General features: G+C 38.6%; 1 protein-coding gene across 1 annotated transcript in view; it reads right to left on the bottom strand.

The window, feature by feature from the left end:
- The window catches only part of LOC311121965 (butyrophilin subfamily 3 member A2-like), a gene marked incomplete at its 3' end in the record, with an annotated part of 86,541 nt that extends 65,933 nt beyond the window's left edge, over nucleotides 1–20,608 (bottom strand). The window contains exons 1-2 of the mRNA XM_084196395.1: nucleotides 20,375–20,608; nucleotides 10,704–11,057 (exon numbers count right to left, since the gene is read on the bottom strand). Of these exons, the coding sequence (XP_084052521.1) occupies nucleotides 10,704–11,057; nucleotides 20,375–20,447 (427 nt within the window). The remainder of the gene's footprint in view (nucleotides 1–10,703; nucleotides 11,058–20,374) is intronic.
- Nucleotides 20,609–22,399: the final 1,791 nt, after the last annotated feature.

Genomic DNA, 22,399 nt, shown 5'->3' on the forward strand with positions numbered 1-22,399 from the left:
TACATAGTAACTACTATGAGTCAACACCTTCTCTATAGAATGTATCACTATCAGTAATACATAGTAACTACTATGAGTCAACACCTTCTCTATAGAATGTATCACTATCAGTAATACATAGTAACTACTATGAGTCAACACCTTCTCTATAGAATGTATCACTATCAGTAATACATAGTAACTACTATGAGTCAACACCTTCTCTATAGAATGTATCACTATCAGTAATACATAGTAACTACTATGAGTCAACACCTTCTCTATAGAATGTATCACTATCAGTAATACATAGTAACTACTATGAGTCAACACCTTCTCTATAGAATGTATCACTATCAGTAATACATAGTAACTACTATGAGTCAACACCTTCTCTATAGAATGTATCACTATCAGTAATACATAGTAACTACTATGAGTCAACACCTTCTCTATAGAATGTATCACTATCAGTAATACATAGTAACTACTATGAGTCAACACCTTCTCTATAGAATGTATCACTATCAGTAATACATAGTAACTACTATGAGTCAACACCTTCTCTATAGAATGTATCACTATCAGTAATACATAGTAACTACTATGAGTCAACACCTTCTCTATAGAATGTATCACTATCAGTAATACATAGTAACTACTATGAGTCAACACCTTCTCTATAGAATGTATCACTATCAGTAATACATAGTAACTACTATGAGTCAACACCTTCTCTATAGAATGTATCACTATCAGTAATACATAGTAACTACTATGAGTCAACACCTTCTCTATAGAATGTATCACTATCAGTAATACATAGTAACTACTATGAGTCAACACCTTCTCTATAGAATGTATCACTATCAGTAATACATAGTAACTACTATGAGTCAACACCTTCTCTATAGAATGTATCACTATCAGTAATACATAGTAACTACTATGAGTCAACACCTTCTCTATAGAATGTATCACTATCAGTAATACATAGTAACTACTATGAGTCAACACCTTCTCTATAGAATGTATCACTATCAGTAATACATAGTAACTACTATGAGTCAACACCTTCTCTATAGAATGTATCACTATCAGTAATACATAGTAACTACTATGAGTCAACACCTTCTCTATAGAATGTATCACTATCAGTAATACATAGTAACTACTATGAGTCAACACCTTCTCTATAGAATGTATCACTATCAGTAATACATAGTAACTACTATGAGTCAACACCTTCTCTATAGAATGTATCACTATCAGTAATACATAGTAACTACTATGAGTCAACACCTTCTCTATAGAATGTATCACTATCAGTAATACATAGTAACTACTATGAGTCAACACCTTCTCTATAGAATGTATCACTATCAGTAATACATAGTAACTACTATGAGTCAACACCTTCTCTATAGAATGTATCACTATCAGTAATACATAGTAACTACTATGAGTCAACACCTTCTCTATAGAATGTATCACTATCAGTAATACATAGTAACTACTATGAGTCAACACCTTCTCTATAGAATGTATCACTATCAGTAATACATAGTAACTACTATGAGTCAACACCTTCTCTATAGAATGTATCACTATCAGTAATACATAGTAACTACTATGAGTCAACACCTTCTCTATAGAATGTATCACTATCAGTAATACATAGTAACTACTATGAGTCAACACCTTCTCTATAGAATGTATCACTATCAGTAATACATAGTAACTACTATGAGTCAACACCTTCTCTATAGAATGTATCACTATCAGTAATACATAGTAACTACTATGAGTCAACACCTTCTCTATAGAATGTATCACTATCAGTAATACATAGTAACTACTATGAGTCAACACCTTCTCTATAGAATGTATCACTATCAGTAATACATAGTAACTACTATGAGTCAACACCTTCTCTATAGAATGTATCACTATCAGTAATACATAGTAACTACTACTGAGTCAACACCTTCTCTATAGAATGTATCACTATCAGTAATACATAGTAACTACTATGAGTCAACACCTTCTCTATAGAATGTATCACTATCAGTAATACATAGTAACTACTATGAGTCAACACCTTCTCTATAGAATGTATCACTATCAGTAATACATAGTAACTACTATGAGTCAACACCTTCTCTATAGAATGTATCACTATCAGTAATACATAGTAACTACTATGAGTCAACACCTTCTCTATAGAATGTATCACTATCAGTAATACATAGTAACTACTATGAGTCAACACCTTCTCTATAGAATGTATCACTATCAGTAATACATAGTAACTACTATGAGTCAACACCTTCTCTATAGAATGTATCACTATCAGTAATACATAGTAACTACTATGAGTCAACACCTTCTCTATAGAATGTATCACTATCAGTAATACATAGTAACTACTATGAGTCAACACCTTCTCTATAGAATGTATCACTATCAGTAATACATAGTAACTACTATGAGTCAACACCTTCTCTATAGAATGTATCACTATCAGTAATACATAGTAACTACTACTAGTCAACACCTTCTCTATAGAATGTATCACTATCAGTAATACATAGTAACTACTATGAGTCAACACCTTCTCTATAGAATGTATCACTATCAGTAATACATAGTAACTACTATGAGTCAACACCTTCTCTATAGAATGTATCACTATCAGTAATACATAGTAACTACTATGAGTCAACACCTTCTCTATAGAATGTATCACTATCAGTAATACATAGTAACTACTATGAGTCAACACCTTCTCTATAGAATGTATCACTATCAGTAATACATAGTAACTACTATGAGTCAACACCTTCTCTATAGAATGTATCACTATCAGTAATACATAGTAACTACTATGAGTCAACACCTTCTCTATAGAATGTATCACTATCAGTAATACATAGTAACTACTATGAGTCAACACCTTCTCTATAGAATGTATCACTATCAGTAATACATAGTAACTACTATGAGTCAACACCTTCTCTATAGAATGTATCACTATCAGTAATACATAGTAACTACTATGAGTCAACACCTTCTCTATAGAATGTATCACTATCAGTAATACATAGTAACTACTATGAGTCAACACCTTCTCTATAGAATGTATCACTATCAGTAATACATAGTAACTACTATGAGTCAACACCTTCTCTATAGAATGTATCACTATCAGTAATACATAGTAACTACTATGAGTCAACACCTTCTCTATAGAATGTATCACTATCAGTAATACATAGTAACTACTATGAGTCAACACCTTCTCTATAGAATGTATCACTATCAGTAATACATAGTAACTACTATGAGTCAACACCTTCTCTATAGAATGTATCACTATCAGTAATACATAGTAACTACTATGAGTCAACACCTTCTCTATAGAATGTATCACTATCAGTAATACATAGTAACTACTATGAGTCAACACCTTCTCTATAGAATGTATCACTATCAGTAATACATAGTAACTACTATGAGTCAACACCTTCTCTATAGAATGTATCACTATCAGTAATACATAGTAACTACTATGAGTCAACACCTTCTCTATAGAATGTATCACTATCAGTAATACATAGTAACTACTATGAGTCAACACCTTCTCTATAGAATGTATCACTATCAGTAATACATAGTAACTACTATGAGTCAACACCTTCTCTATAGAATGTATCACTATCAGTAATACATAGTAACTACTATGAGTCAACACCTTCTCTATAGAATGTATCACTATCAGTAATACATAGTAACTACTATGAGTCAACACCTTCTCTATAGAATGTATCACTATCAGTAATACATAGTAACTACTATGAGTCAACACCTTCTCTATAGAATGTATCACTATCAGTAATACATAGTAACTACTATGAGTCAACACCTTCTCTATAGAATGTATCACTATCAGTAATACATAGTAACTACTATGAGTCAACACCTTCTCTATAGAATGTATCACTATCAGTAATACATAGTAACTACTATGAGTCAACACCTTCTCTATAGAATGTATCACTATCAGTAATACATAGTAACTACTATGAGTCAACACCTTCTCTATAGAATGTATCACTATCAGTAATACATAGTAACTACTATGAGTCAACACCTTCTCTATAGAATGTATCACTATCAGTAATACATAGTAACTACTACTAGTCAACACCTTCTCTATAGAATGTATCACTATCAGTAATACATAGTAACTACTATGAGTCAACACCTTCTCTATAGAATGTATCACTATCAGTAATACATAGTAACTACTATGAGTCAACACCTTCTCTATAGAATGTATCACTATCAGTAATACATAGTAACTACTATGAGTCAACACCTTCTCTATAGAATGTATCACTATCAGTAATACATAGTAACTACTACTGAGTCAACACCTTCTCTATAGAATGTATCACTATCAGTAATACATAGTAACTACTATGAGTCAACACCTTCTCTATAGAATGTATCACTATCAGTAATACATAGTAACTACTATGAGTCAACACCTTCTCTATAGAATGTATCACTATCAGTAATACATAGTAACTACTATGAGTCAACACCTTCTCTATAGAATGTATCACTATCAGTAATACATAGTAACTACTATGAGTCAACACCTTCTCTATAGAATGTATCACTATCAGTAATACATAGTAACTACTATGAGTCAACACCTTCTCTATAGAATGTATCACTATCAGTAATACATAGTAACTACTATGAGTCAACACCTTCTCTATAGAATGTATCACTATCAGTAATACATAGTAACTACTATGAGTCAACACCTTCTCTATAGAATGTATCACTATCAGTAATACATAGTAACTACTATGAGTCAACACCTTCTCTATAGAATGTATCACTATCAGTAATACATAGTAACTACTATGAGTCAACACCTTCTCTATAGAATGTATCACTATCAGTAATACATAGTAACTACTATGAGTCAACACCTTCTCTATAGAATGTATCACTATCAGTAATACATAGTAACTACTATGAGTCAACACCTTCTCTATAGAATGTATCACTATCAGTAATACATAGTAACTACTATGAGTCAACACCTTCTCTATAGAATGTATCACTATCAGTAATACATAGTAACTACTATGAGTCAACACCTTCTCTATAGAATGTATCACTATCAGTAATACATAGTAACTACTATGAGTCAACACCTTCTCTATAGAATGTATCACTATCAGTAATACATAGTAACTACTATGAGTCAACACCTTCTCTATAGAATGTATCACTATCAGTAATACATAGTAACTACTATGAGTCAACACCTTCTCTATAGAATGTATCACTATCAGTAATACATAGTAACTACTATGAGTCAACACCTTCTCTATAGAATGTATCACTATCAGTAATACATAGTAACTACTATGAGTCAACACCTTCTCTATAGAATGTATCACTATCAGTAATACATAGTAACTACTATGAGTCAACACCTTCTCTATAGAATGTATCACTATCAGTAATACATAGTAACTACTATGAGTCAACACCTTCTCTATAGAATGTATCACTATCAGTAATACATAGTAACTACTATGAGTCAACACCTTCTCTATAGAATGTATCACTATCAGTAATACATAGTAACTACTATGAGTCAACACCTTCTCTATAGAATGTATCACTATCAGTAATACATAGTAACTACTATGAGTCAACACCTTCTCTATAGAATGTATCACTATCAGTAATACATAGTAACTACTATGAGTCAACACCTTCTCTATAGAATGTATCACTATCAGTAATACATAGTAACTACTATGAGTCAACACCTTCTCTATAGAATGTATCACTATCAGTAATACATAGTAACTACTATGAGTCAACACCTTCTCTATAGAATGTATCACTATCAGTAATACATAGTAACTACTATGAGTCAACACCTTCTCTATAGAATGTATCACTATCAGTAATACATAGTAACTACTATGAGTCAACACCTTCTCTATAGAATGTATCACTATCAGTAATACATAGTAACTACTATGAGTCAACACCTTCTCTATAGAATGTATCACTATCAGTAATACATAGTAACTACTATGAGTCAACACCTTCTCTATAGAATGTATCACTATCAGTAATACATAGTAACTACTATGAGTCAACACCTTCTCTATAGAATGTATCACTATCAGTAATACATAGTAACTACTATGAGTCAACACCTTCTCTATAGAATGTATCACTATCAGTAATACATAGTAACTACTATGAGTCAACACCTTCTCTATAGAATGTATCACTATCAGTAATACATAGTAACTACTATGAGTCAACACCTTCTCTATAGAATGTATCACTATCAGTAATACATAGTAACTACTATGAGTCAACACCTTCTCTATAGAATGTATCACTATCAGTAATACATAGTAACTACTATGAGTCAACACCTTCTCTATAGAATGTATCACTATCAGTAATACATAGTAACTACTATGAGTCAACACCTTCTCTATAGAATGTATCACTATCAGTAATACATAGTAACTACTATGAGTCAACACCTTCTCTATAGAATGTATCACTATCAGTAATACATAGTAACTACTATGAGTCAACACCTTCTCTATAGAATGTATCACTATCAGTAATACATAGTAACTACTATGAGTCAACACCTTCTCTATAGAATGTATCACTATCAGTAATACATAGTAACTACTATGAGTCAACACCTTCTCTATAGAATGTATCACTATCAGTAATACATAGTAACTACTATGAGTCAACACCTTCTCTATAGAATGTATCACTATCAGTAATACATAGTAACTACTATGAGTCAACACCTTCTCTATAGAATGTATCACTATCAGTAATACATAGTAACTACTATGAGTCAACACCTTCTCTATAGAATGTATCACTATCAGTAATACATAGTAACTACTATGAGTCAACACCTTCTCTATAGAATGTATCACTATCAGTAATACATAGTAACTACTATGAGTCAACACCTTCTCTATAGAATGTATCACTATCAGTAATACATAGTAACTACTATGAGTCAACACCTTCTCTATAGAATGTATCACTATCAGTAATACATAGTAACTACTATGAGTCAACACCTTCTCTATAGAATGTATCACTATCAGTAATACATAGTAACTACTATGAGTCAACACCTTCTCTATAGAATGTATCACTATCAGTAATACATAGTAACTACTATGAGTCAACACCTTCTCTATAGAATGTATCACTATCAGTAATACATAGTAACTACTATGAGTCAACACCTTCTCTATAGAATGTATCACTATCAGTAATACATAGTAACTACTATGAGTCAACACCTTCTCTATAGATGTATCACTATCAGTAATACATAGTAACTACTATGAGTCAACACCTTCTCTATAGAATGTATCACTATCAGTAATACATAGTAACTACTATGAGTCAACACCTTCTCTATAGAATGTATCACTATCAGTAATACATAGTAACTACTATGAGTCAACACCTTCTCTATAGAATGTATCACTATCAGTAATACATAGTAACTACTATGAGTCAACACCTTCTCTATAGAATGTATCACTATCAGTAATACATAGTAACTACTATGAGTCAACACCTTCTCTATAGAATGTATCACTATCAGTAATACATAGTAACTACTATGAGTCAACACCTTCTCTATAGAATGTATCACTATCAGTAATACATAGTAACTACTATGAGTCAACACCTTCTCTATAGAATGTATCACTATCAGTAATACATAGTAACTACTATGAGTCAACACCTTCTCTATAGAATGTATCACTATCAGTAATACATAGTAACTACTATGAGTCAACACCTTCTCTATAGAATGTATCACTATCAGTAATACATAGTAACTACTATGAGTCAACACCTTCTCTATAGAATGTATCACTATCAGTAATACATAGTAACTACTATGAGTCAACACCTTCTCTATAGAATGTATCACTATCAGTAATACATAGTAACTACTATGAGTCAACACCTTCTCTATAGAATGTATCACTATCAGTAATACATAGTAACTACTATGAGTCAACACCTTCTCTATAGAATGTATCACTATCAGTAATACATAGTAACTACTATGAGTCAACACCTTCTCTATAGAATGTATCACTATCAGTAATACATAGTAACTACTATGAGTCAACACCTTCTCTATAGAATGTATCACTATCAGTAATACATAGTAACTACTATGAGTCAACACCTTCTCTATAGAATGTATCACTATCAGTAATACATAGTAACTACTATGAGTCAACACCTTCTCTATAGAATGTATCACTATCAGTAATACATAGTAACTACTATGAGTCAACACCTTCTCTATAGAATGTATCACTATCAGTAATACATAGTAACTACTATGAGTCAACACCTTCTCTATAGAATGTATCACTATCAGTAATACATAGTAACTACTATGAGTCAACACCTTCTCTATAGAATGTATCACTATCAGTAATACATAGTAACTACTATGAGTCAACACCTTCTCTATAGAATGTATCACTATCAGTAATACATAGTAACTACTATGAGTCAACACCTTCTCTATAGAATGTATCACTATCAGTAATACATAGTAACTACTATGAGTCAACACCTTCTCTATAGAATGTATCACTATCAGTAATACATAGTAACTACTATGAGTCAACACCTTCTCTATAGAATGTATCACTATCAGTAATACATAGTAACTACTATGAGTCAACACCTTCTCTATAGAATGTATCACTATCAGTAATACATAGTAACTACTATGAGTCAACACCTTCTCTATAGAATGTATCACTATCAGTAATACATAGTAACTACTATGAGTCAACACCTTCTCTATAGAATGTATCACTATCAGTAATACATAGTAACTACTATGAGTCAACACCTTCTCTATAGAATGTATCACTATCAGTAATACATAGTAACTACTATGAGTCAACACCTTCTCTATAGAATGTATCACTATCAGTAATACATAGTAACTACTATGAGTCAACACCTTCTCTATAGAATGTATCACTATCAGTAATACATAGTAACTACTATGAGTCAACACCTTCTCTATAGAATGTATCACTATCAGTAATACATAGTAACTACTATGAGTCAACACCTTCTCTATAGAATGTATCACTATCAGTAATACATAGTAACTACTACTAGTCAACACCTTCTCTATAGAATGTATCACTATCAGTAATACATAGTAACTACTATGAGTCAACACCTTCTCTATAGAATGTATCACTATCAGTAATACATAGTAACTACTATGAGTCAACACCTTCTCTATAGAATGTATCACTATCAGTAATACATAGTAACTACTATGAGTCAACACCTTCTCTATAGAATGTATCACTATCAGTAATACATAGTAACTACTATGAGTCAACACCTTCTCTATAGAATGTATCACTATCAGTAATACATAGTAACTACTATGAGTCAACACCTTCTCTATAGAATGTATCACTATCAGTAATACATAGTAACTACTATGAGTCAACACCTTCTCTATAGAATGTTTCACTATCAGTAATACATAGTAACTACTATGAGTCAACACCTTCTCTATAGAATGTATCACTATCAGTAATACATAGTAACTACTATGAGTCAACACCTTCTCTATAGAATGTATCACTATCAGTAGTACATAGTAACTACTATGAGTCAACACCTTCTCTATAGAATGTATCACTATCAGTAATACATAGTAACTACTATGAGCCAACACCTTCTCTATAGAATGTATCACTATCAGTAATACATAGTAACTACTATGAGTCAACACCTTCTCTATAGAATGTATCACTATCAGTAGTACATAGTAACTACTATGAGTCAACACCTTCTCTATAGAATGTATCACTATCAGTAATACATAGTAACTACTATGAGTCAACACCTTCTCTATAGAATGTATCACTATCAGTAATACATAGTAACTACTATGAGTCAACACCTTCTCTATAGAATGTATCACTATCAGTAATACATAGTAACTACTATGAGTCAACACCTTCTCTATAGAATGTATCACTATCAGTAATACATAGTAACTACTATGAGTCAACACCTTCTCTATAGAATGTATCACTATCAGTAATACATAGTAACTACTATGAGTCAACACCTTCTCTATAGAATGTATCACTATCAGTAATACATAGTAACTACTATGAGTCAACACCTTCTCTATAGAATGTATCACTATCAGTAATACATAGTAACTACTATGAGTCAACACCTTCTCTATAGAATGTATCACTATCAGTAATACATAGTAACTACTATGAGTCAACACCTTCTCTATAGAATGTATCACTATCAGTAATACATAGTAACTACTATGAGTCAACACCTTCTCTATAGAATGTATCACTATCAGTAATACATAGTAACTACTATGAGTCAACACCTTCTCTATAGAATGTATCACTATCAGTAGTACATAGTAACTACTATGAGTCAACAGTAGGAAGTAACAATATTGAGGAAGGAATGATGACATGAGGGAGGAAGACATTTTGATATTTTAGCAGCCAATCGTTTAGACAGATTTACCAATACAACCTCTGATCACATGTCCAGTATTCATGACTCACCAACAAAGAGTTGAACGGTGGTTTCCTTCACCTGGCTGGTGGTCAGACTTGGAATGTAGCACTTGTAGCCTCCAGGATCAGAGAGAGTAACTCTGGTCAGCTTTAAGGAGACGTTACCGTTCTTCAGTTCTTCAAAAAACATTGATGTCCTTCCCTTGTAGGATGGAAACTGGTCCACATTGGAGTCTCGACCGTCACGGTAAAGATGGACGTTTTCTGTTTTCAGGTACGATCTTGTCCACTTCACTGCCATGTCCTCAGCATTGACACTGGGTTTCAGGGAACATGGCAGAATGACGTCATCACCAGCTAAGGCAACGACTGGGTCAGCTGATCCAACAACCTCAGACGACCCTGGAGAAAAACAAATTACACGGTCAAAGATAACTGGTAACTTCCTGTTCTTCCATGGATTCTGGCCCATATGAATGGACAAAGTCATTGATCATGTGACACCATTCATTCCTATGTGAAGGCATAATAGTGCATTGAAGCCAAATGAAGTCTGTTAAGATGGCGTCATGTGGGAGATTTATGTAGACAGTTCGGGCACTTGTTAAATCCACTTCAAATCAGTGTAGATAACTTGTCAAACACAATCTGGCCCGTGACACATTTCTATCCGGTCCACACAATGATTTGGGTTGTCAATTCATTTTGTCCTGCTTCCATGCAGCCCACAATGCACTGCACTATAATTCACAGCAAGCACTACCCCCACCCCTTGTCCCAGACCCCCACACACCCCTCGTCCCAGACCCCCCACACACCCCTCGTCCCAGACCCACACCCCTCGTCCCAGACCCCCACCCCTCGTCCCAGACCCACACCCCTCGTCCCAGACCCCCACACACCCCTCGTCCCAGACCCCCACCCCTCGTCCCAGACCCCCACCCCTCGTCCCAGACCCCCACCCCTCGTACCAGACCCCCACCCCTCGTCCTAGACCCCCACCCCTCGTCCCAGACCCCCACCCCTCGTACCAGACCCCCACCCCTCGTCCCAGACCCCCACCCACCCCTCGTACCAGACCCACACCCCTCGTACCAGACCCCCACACACCCCTCGTCCCAGACCCCCACCCCTCGTCCCAGACCCCCCACACACCCCTCGTCCCAGACCCCCACCCCTTGTCCCAGACCCCTCGTCCTAGACCCCCACCCCCCACCCCTCGTCCCAGACCCCCACCCACCCCTCGTCCCAGACCCCCACCCCTCGTCCCAGACCCACACCCCTCGTCCCAGACCCCCACACACCCCTCGTCCCAGACCCCCACCCCTCGTCCAAGACCCCCCACACACCCCTCGTCCCAGACCCCCACCCCTCGTCCCAGACCCCCACCCCCCACCCCTCGTCCCAGACCCCCACCCCTCGTCCCAGACCCCCACCCCTCGTACCAGACCCCCACCCCTCGTCCTAGACCCCCACCCCTCGTCCCAGACCCCCACCCCTCGTACCAGACCCCCACCCCTCGTCCCAGACCCCCACACACCCATCGTCCCAGACCCCCACCCCTCGTACCAGACCCCCACCCCTCGTCCCAGACCCCCACCCACCCCTCGTCCCAGACCCCCACACACCCCTCGTCCCAGACCCCCACACACCCCTCGTCCCAGACCCCCACCCCTCGTACCAGACCCCCACCCCTCGTCCTAGACCCCCACCCCTCGTCCTAGACCCCCACCCACCCCTCGTCCCAGACCCCCACCCCTCGTCCCAGACCCCCACCCCTCGTCCCAGACCCCCACCCCTCGTACCAGACCCCCACCCCTCGTCCCAGACCCCCACCCCTCGTCCTAGACACCCACCCCTCGTCCCAGACCCCCACCCCTCGTCCCAGAACCCCACCCCTCGTCCCAGACCCCCACCCCCCACCCCTCGTCCCAGACCCCCACCCCCCACCCCTCGTCCCAGACCCCCACCCCTCGTCCCAGACCCACACCCCTCGTCCCAGACCCCCACCCCTCGTACCAGACAGTGCATTGTCCTATACCCCACCCACACAAGAGCCAGCCAGTGTGCTGTATCATATCCTCACTAATGGCACTGACTGAATCTTCTACAGACAGAGTTTAAATGTGTTGAGGATAAATGTCCATACCAAGTTTTAGTTCCATCGGGTCATTGCTGTAGCCTACAGAACATGTCATCTTGGTTGTCAACAAGTTCTAAGATAAAGGACTCACACATAATATTACCACTAAAGGACCATAGGAGTATAAATCAGTCAACAGTCATCTACTTTATTAAATTACAGCCTGATGCTCTTGCATTGGGTGAATTCAACATCAATTGCGCTACTTTCATGTGTCCCGTTTATCAGCAGACGGAAAGTGTACAGATGTGGGTGATGATCACATTTAAAAATACCCAAATGCGGGATGATTTTGTGGGACATTAGTGGGTTATACAATTACAAAATGAACACAACCAAACTAGAACAATAACTAATTTCTGTGGCCATTCTCCACTCCCGCGTCAGTCCGGTGCATACCGAGGTCCCTCTACAACTGCACCTCCAGAGGGTTCGGGTCTCTTTGCCTCCCACCAGAGGTATTCAGCCATGTTGGTTCTGACCCGTCTATTAGAGAACATGCTTATAAAATGTTGGTTCTGACCTGTCTATTAGAGAACATGCTTATAAAATGTTGGTTCTGACCCGTCTATTAGAGAACATGCTTATAAAATGTTGGTTCTGACCCGTCTATTAGAGAACATGCTTATAAAATGTTGGTTCTGACCCGTCTATTAGAGAATATGCTTACAAAATGTTGGACCTGTCAATTAGATAATATACTTACGCCTAAAAATAACTTTAAATTAAGACCAAATATCTCAGTTTTGTTTCCATATATTTTTACGATAGCCAATTTTGACTTTGTGGCTGTGGTAACTAGTGAAAACAGTTCTCATTAGGCCAGGCTTGATGTTATCATGTGGGAGTGGGGCAGCTAAGCAAAACAATCGTGCATTTTGTGATAAAAGCACCAAATTTGGCACAGATGTAGATTTATGCAAAATCATTACATTTTAGTAATTTAGCAGATGCTCTTATCCAGAGCAATTAGGGTTAAGTGCCTTGCTCAAGGGCACAGACAGATTTTTCACCTAGTCGGCTCTGGGATTCAAAGATTGTTGTTCCAGATTTTCCCGTCTAGAAGCTTGATGAGAAGATTTAGGGCCATGCAGACCTTTTGGAGGCATGTGCTCAAACAACAAAATGGCACCCCGAAAATGTAATTTCCTGCAACTAAAAAAGGGGGAAGCAGCTCATCTTACAATCTGATGAGTGAAGTATTTGGCAGAACTATTTTGAAATTGAAGAAATTCTGCACTTATTAAATATAACCAACACAATTCCAGTCAATATATAAGATTGTAAGAAATACTGTAGCCTACCATGACTATATCCAACCCAACTCCAAATACTGTGGCCTACCATGACTATATCCAACCCAACTCCAAATACTGTAGCCTACCATGACTATATCCAACCCAACTCCAAATACTGTAGCCTACCATGACTATATCCAACCCAACTCCAAATACTGTAGCCTACCATGACTATATCCAACCCAACTCCAAATACTGTAGCCTACCATGACTATATCCAACCCAACTCCAAATACTGTAGCCTACCATGACTATATCCAACCCAACTCCAAATACTGTAGCCTACCATGACTATATCCAACTATATCCAACCCAACTCCAAATACTGTAGCCTACCATGACTATATCCAACCCAACTCCAAATACTGTAGCCTACCATGACTATATCCAACCCAACTCCAAATACTGTAGCCTACCATGACTATATCCAACTATATCCAACCTAACTCCAAATACTGTAGCCTACCATGACTATATCCAACCCAACTCCAAATACTGTGGCCTACCATGACTATATCCAACTATATCCAACCTAACTCCAAATACTGTAGCCTACCATGACTATATCCAACCCAACTCCAAATACTGTGGCCTACCATGACTATATCCAACCCAACTCCAAATACTGTGGCCTACCATGACTATATCCAACCCAACTCCAAATACTGTAGCCTACCATGACTATATCCAACCTAACTCCAAATACTGTGGCCTACCATGACTATATCCAACCCAACTCCAAATACTGTGGCCTACCATGACTATATCCAACCCAACTCCAAATACTGTAGCCTACCATGACTATATCCAACCTAACTCCAAATACTGTAGCCTACCATGACTATATCCAACTATATCCAACCCAACTCCAAATACTGATGCCTACCATGACTATATCCAACTATATCCAACCCAACTCCAAATACTGTGGCCTACCATGACTATATCCAACCCAACTCCAAATACTGTAGCCTACCATGACTATATCCAACCCAACTCCAAATACTGTAGCCTACCATGACTATATCCAACCCAACTCCAAATACTGTGGCCTACCATGACTATATCCAACCTAACTCCAAATACTGTAGCCTACCATGACTATATCCAACTATATCCAACCCAACTCCAAATACTGTAGCCTACCATGACTATATCCAACCTAACTCCAAATACTGTAGCCTACCATGACTATATCCAACTATATCCAACCCAACTCCAAATACTGTGGCCTACCATGACTATATCCAACCTAACTCCAAATACTGTAGCCTACCATGACTATATCCAACCCAACTCCAAATACTGTAGCCTACCATGACTATATCCAACCCAACTCCAAATACTGTGGCCAACCATGACTATATCCAACTATATCCAACCCAACTCCAAATACTGTAGCCTACCATGACTATATCCAACTATATCCAACCCAACTCCAAATACTGTATCCTACCATGACTATATCCAACCCAACTCCAAATACTGTGGCCTACCATGACTATATCCAACCCAACTCCAAATACTGTAGCCTACCATGACTATATCCAACCCAACTCCAAATACTGTAGCCTACCATGACTATATCCAACCCAACTCCAAATACTGTAACCTACCATGACTATATCCAACTATATCCAACCCAACTCCAAATACTGTGGCCTACCATGACTATATCCAACTATATCCAACCCAACTCCAAATACTGTAACCTACCATGACTATATCCAACTATATCCAACCCAACTCCAAATACTGTAACCTACCATGACTATATCCAACTATATCCAACCCAACTCCAAATACTGTGGCCTACCATGACTATATCCAACTATATCCAACCCAACTCCAAATACTGTAGCCTACCATGACTATATCCAACCTAACTCCAAATACTGTGGCCTACCATGACTATATCCAACTATATCCAACCCAACTCCAAATACTGTAGCCTACCATGACTATATCCAACCCAACTCCAAATACTGTAGCCTACCATGACTATATCCAACCCAACTCCAAATACTGTGGCCTACCATGACTATATCCAACCCAACTCCAAATACTGTAGCCTACCATGACTATATCCAACTATATCCAACCCAACTCCAAATACTGTGGCCTACCATGACTATATCCAACCCAACTCCAAATACTGTAGCCTACCATGACTATATCCAACTATATCCAACCCAACTCCAAATACTGTGGCCTACCATGACTATATCCAACCCAACTCCAAATACTGTAGCCTACCAAGACTATATCCAACCCAACTCCAAATACTGTAGCCTACCATGACTATATCCAACTATATCCAACCTAAATCCAAATACTGTAGCCTACCATGACTATATCCAACTATATCCAACCCAACTCCAAATACTGTAGCCTACCATGACTATATCCAACCCAACTCCAAATACTGTAGCCTACCATGACTATATCCAACCCAACTCCAAATACTGTAGCCTACCATGAATATATCCAACCCAACTCCAAATACTGTGGCCTACCAAGACTATATCCAACTATATCCAACCCAACTCCAAATACTGTAGCCTACCATGACTATATCCAACCCAACTCCAAATACTGTGGCCTACCATGACTATATCCAACTATATCCAACCCAACTCCAAATACTGTAGCCTACCATGACTATATCCAACCCAACTCCAAATACTGTAGCCTACCATGACTATATCCAACCTAACTCCAAATACTGTAGCCTACCATGACTATATCCATCCCAACTCCAAATACTGTAGCCTACCATGACTATATCCAACTATATCCAACCCAACTCCAAATACTGTAGCCTACCATGACTATATCCAACCCAACTCCAAATACTGTAGCCTACCATGACTATATCCAACCCAACTCCAAATACTGTAGCCTACCATGACTATATCCAACTATATCCAACCCAACTCCAAATACTGTAGCCTACCATGACTATATCCAACCCAACTCCAAATACTGTAGCCTACCATGACTATATCCAACCCAACTCCAAATACTGTAGCCTACCATGAATATATCCAACCCAACTCCAAATACTGTGGCCTACCAAGACTATATCCAACTATATCCAACCCAACTCCAAATACTGTAGCCTACCATGACTATATCCAACCCAACTCCAAATACTGTGGCCTACCATGACTATATCCAACTATATCCAACCCAACTCCAAATACTGTAGCCTACCATGACTATATCCAACCCAACTCCAAATACTGTAGCCTACCATGACTATATCCAACCTAACTCCAAATACTGTAGCCTACCATGACTATATCCATCCCAACTCCAAATACTGTAGCCTACCATGACTATATCCAACTATATCCAACCCAACTCCAAATACTGTAGCCTACCATGACTATATCCAACCCAACTCCAAATACTGTAGCCTACCATGACTATATCCAACCCAACTCCAAATACTGTAGCCTACCATGACTATATCCAACTATATCCAACCCAACTCCAAATACTGTAGCCTACCATGACTATATCCAACTATATCCAACCTAACTCCAAATACTGTGGCCTACCATGACTATATCCAACCTAACTCCAAATACTGTAGCCTACCATGACTATATCCAACTATATCCAACCCAACTCCAAATACTGTGGCCTACCATGACTATATCCAACCTAACTCCAAATACTGTAGCCTACCATGACTATATCCAACCCAACTCCAAATACTGTGGCCTACCATGACTATATCCAACCCAACTCCAAATACTGTAGCCTACCATGACTATATCCAACCCAACTCCAAATACTGTAGCCTACCATGACTATATCCAACCCAACTCCAAATACTGTAGCCTACCATGACTATATCCAACCCAACTCCAAATACTGTAGCCTACCATGACTATATCCAACTATATCCAACCCAACTCCAAATACTGTAGCCTACCATGACTATATCCAACCTAACTCCAAATACTGTAGCCTACCATGACTATATCCAACCCAACTCCAAATACTGTAGCCTACCATGACTATATCCAACCCAACTCCAAATACTGTAGCCTACCATGACTATATCCAACCTAACTCCAAATACTGTAGCCTACCATGACTATATCCAACCCAACTCCAAATACTGTAGCCTACCATGACTATATCCAACCTAACTCCAAATACTGTGGCCTACCATGACTATATCCAACCCAACTCCAAATACTGTGGCCTACCATGACTATATCCAACCCAACTCCAAATACTGTAGCCTACCATGACTATATCCAACCCAACTCCAAATACTGTAGCCTACCATGACTATATCCAACTATATCCAACCCAACTCCAAATACTGTAGCCTACCATGACTATATCCAACCCAACTCCAAATACTGTGGCCTACCATGACTATATCCAACCCAACTCCAAATACTGTGGCCTACCAAGACTTTGCTGGTGTAATTTTCAAAGCATTTCCGTTAACTGTACGGTCCAGAGAGATTGGTGTACAATGTATTTGGTTTGGTTTGACTGGTGGGGGACGTTAGGATTGAAAGAAGCCTGGCCACGCCTAGTTCAGCTTTGACTGGTGGGAGACGTTAGGATTGAAAGAAGCGTGGCCACGCCTAGTTCAGCTTTGACTGGTGGGGGACGTTAGGATTGGATGAAGCCTGGCCACGCCTAGTTCAGCTTTGACTGCTAGGTGTTTTGCTATTGATTAGCTTTACAATTTGGATTTAGTAGCAAGGCTGTACAATTAATTGAATTCAGATCAAAATTGTGATATTGATATGTGCAATATCCGTATTTCAAGAGACTGTGGTTTGACCCTATTGACCTATCAACTGTCTGGTAGAGCTCTGTAATAGGCCTGTTTAACTGAAAACACTGGATAATCTCAAAACATGGTTAAAACTGTCCAATTCCCTTACAAAAATGGTCAATTGGACAGGTGCCAATGGCAAGCAAGCCCTGAAAATAAATTCTAAAACACAGGCAGCCAGTGCAGAGACCTTAAAACCGGTGTAATGTGTGCTCTCCGTCTGGTAACACAGGCAGCCAGTGGTGACGGTGTGGTGGTGGTGGTGATGGCCAGAGACCTTAAAACCGGTGTAATGTGTGCTCTCTGTCTCTCTTGATCAGTACCCGTGCTGCAGCCTTCTGTATGTTTTGCTGTTGACCAGACGCTATAATGGCACAGATATGAAGATGAGTCCTCTATCTCCATGGGCATTACCCTAATCTTAACACTCACTAAAGTATACTTAACAGTAACATAACCCTTGTTCCCAAACCTAACCTGATTTATTTCGACCTGGTGAGTCCACACTTCCTTGGTTTTAGCCATATTTATGACTAAAAAGAGAAGACGTTTTACGATCTGAATTCTTTGTATCTCTTCAATTCAGATCATAAACCGTCTTCTCTTTTTAGTCATGAACATGGCTACACTTCCTTCAGAACAACAGTTTTCGCCACCCTCTACTTTGCCGCGGACGGACACTATTTTCACCCCACTTCCATACAGCTACGATTTCCGTAACAATTTAGGAGAGTATTTTCACTAACCCTAACCTTAACTAATTCTCCTAACCTGCTACGAAACAGTCACTTCCATATCGAAGTAAAATATTTTGTCTGCCACGGACACCACCCTATGGCACCACCACACCCCAGACTGCTATGGCACCAGAAACCCCATATCGAAGTAAAATAGTTTGTCTGCCACGGACACCACCCTATGGCACCACCACACCCCAGACTGCTATGGCACCACCACACCCCAGACTGCTATGGCACCACCACACCCCAGACTGCTATGGCACCACCACACCCCAGACTGCTATGGCACCACCACACCCCAGACTGCTATGGCACCACCACACCCCAGACTGCTATGGCACCACCACACCCCAGACTGCTATGGCACCACCACACCCCAGACTGCTATGGCACCAGAAACCCCATATCGAAGTAAAATAGTTTGTCTGCCACGGACACCACCCTATGGCACCACCACACCCCAGACTGCTATGGCACCACCACACCCCAGACTGCTATGGCACCACCACACCCCAGACTGCTATGGCACCACCACACCCCAGACTACAAGCCCTGTCTGATCAGACAACAACGCACAGACGATGAGACATCGTAGACTTCCCGCACTCAGTTTTGAGCCTGCACTTGAATTCGCCCCGTTTCTGGGCTTTCTTATTAAGATGATGTTCCGATAATAAAATAGCCTATAGGCTAAATAACGAAGGAATAATGTTGAGGCCTACCTGTCGTTTTCAAAGAAACACGGATGTACAGAATCCAGAAACACCAGGCCGCCGAGGTCGGAAAGGTCTTCATTTCACTAACAAAAGAAGTGTGACTCCAAGGTAAAGCTGTTTGTAACTGCTGAATAAAACTGTTAGGAGTTTAGAAAATTAACTAAAACAGTAGAAAAGCTAATTTGGCAACGAACAGAATGTAACACGGCGTCTGTTCCAGGAAATAACGTCGGAAAGGGTGGTGGCGTTTCACACTTTACTTTCACTTTCACTTCCTGTACTTCTTGTTGCATCTCATTTCGCGATATCTTGCTCCATCTAGTGTTCTGATATGGAAACTACCTTCATGTCAAATGTCCTAAAACACATCCGTCAACTAATGTCAATCATGAAATAAATGTGACAAGTAGGCTGTAGTAAATATTTCAACTAGTAACAACTTGCGATGTTCAATATTAGAAATATACTCAACCTGGAATGGAGCATTTAGAAGATACATGAAGGAAAGTGAGTGAAATTAAACACGGAGTGATTTTAATGTCATTAAGAACAAATTAAAAAACAGGCTACATGATTGAGGAAAATCATTTATTTCATTCTATATGCTACAAAGACAAAAGCAATATCTTCCCTAGATGATTAAATGAAAAATAATGGTTTTGCACAAAACAACCACAATAAAACAAAAGGGGAACATTAGTTTCATGTTTAAATAAAATAAGATTATGCTGAACTACTATAGACCAAAATGGGAAAATAAAGAAAATCATTATAATAATTGAATTCTCCTCTCCTGTATGTTTTCTAACTCTGTAACATGTAACGGTATAACATTATACTGAACCTGTAACAATAATGTCTGAACCATAACACCTATCAGTGTATCTGTTTAGACATGAAAAGTTAAGGCATTTACAATGTATCAACCATAATGCTATACAGTATATGACCAGTATATGACTGCTGTTAAAGGACAGCTGCTGAATGAATAATACAACACACAATATATTAAAACACATTCAAATAAGAAAAATACATCTAGCAGTTAATATATCACATTTGATCAAATGGAGGTAAAATGTAAAAACATACAGCATTGTGTCTCACAGTTCTATATTAGAATCCAATGAGTTCCATTCTGATGGTTGTTATGGTGATCAGGTGATCTCAGCCTCACTCTTCTTCAACACGATCACCTGTTCAACACAGAAGTAGTTCATCAGATTGGTCATGTATTTACTTATCCAATACAGTACCACTTAGAAATTGAAATCATATTAGGTGATTTACTAGTCAAGACTGTGCTACTTAGAATCCTATCAAATTATTTCCAATGAATGTCCAGCTCTCCCATATCAATACCAGGGCTATTTACTCCTTATGTCCAGCTCTCCCATATCAATACCAGGGCTATTTACTCCTTATATCCAGCTCTCCCATATCAATACCAGGGCTATTTACTCCTTATGTCCAGCTCTCCCATATCAATACCAGGGCTATTTACTCCTTATGTCCAGCTCTCCCATATCAATACCAGGGCTATTTACTCCTTATATCCAGCTCTCCCATATCAATACCAGGGCTATTTAGTCCTTAAGTCCAGCTCTCCCATATCAATACCAGGGCTATTTACTCCTTATGTCCAGCTCTCCCATATCAATACCAGGCTATTTACTCCTTATGTCCAGCTCTCCCATATCAATACCAGGGCTATTTACTCCTTATGTCCAGCTCTCCCATATCAATACCAGGGCTATTTACTCCTTATGTCCAGCTCTCCCATATCAATACCAGGGCTATTTACTCCTTATGTCCAGCTCTCCCATATCAATACCAGGGCTATTTACTCCTTATGTCCAGCTCTCCCATATCAATACCAGGGCTATTTACTCCTTATGTCCAGCTCTCCCATATCAATACCAGGGCTATTTACTCCTTATGTCCAGCTCGGCCATATCAATACCAGGGCTATTTACTCCTTATGTCCAGCTCTCCCATATCAATACCAGGGCTATTTACTCCTTATCAATA

Source organism: Coregonus lavaretus, assembly GCF_964263955.1.
Source record: "Coregonus lavaretus genome assembly, contig: HAP1_SCAFFOLD_1871, whole genome shotgun sequence".
Lineage (NCBI taxonomy): Eukaryota > Metazoa > Chordata > Actinopteri > Salmoniformes > Salmonidae > Coregonus > Coregonus lavaretus.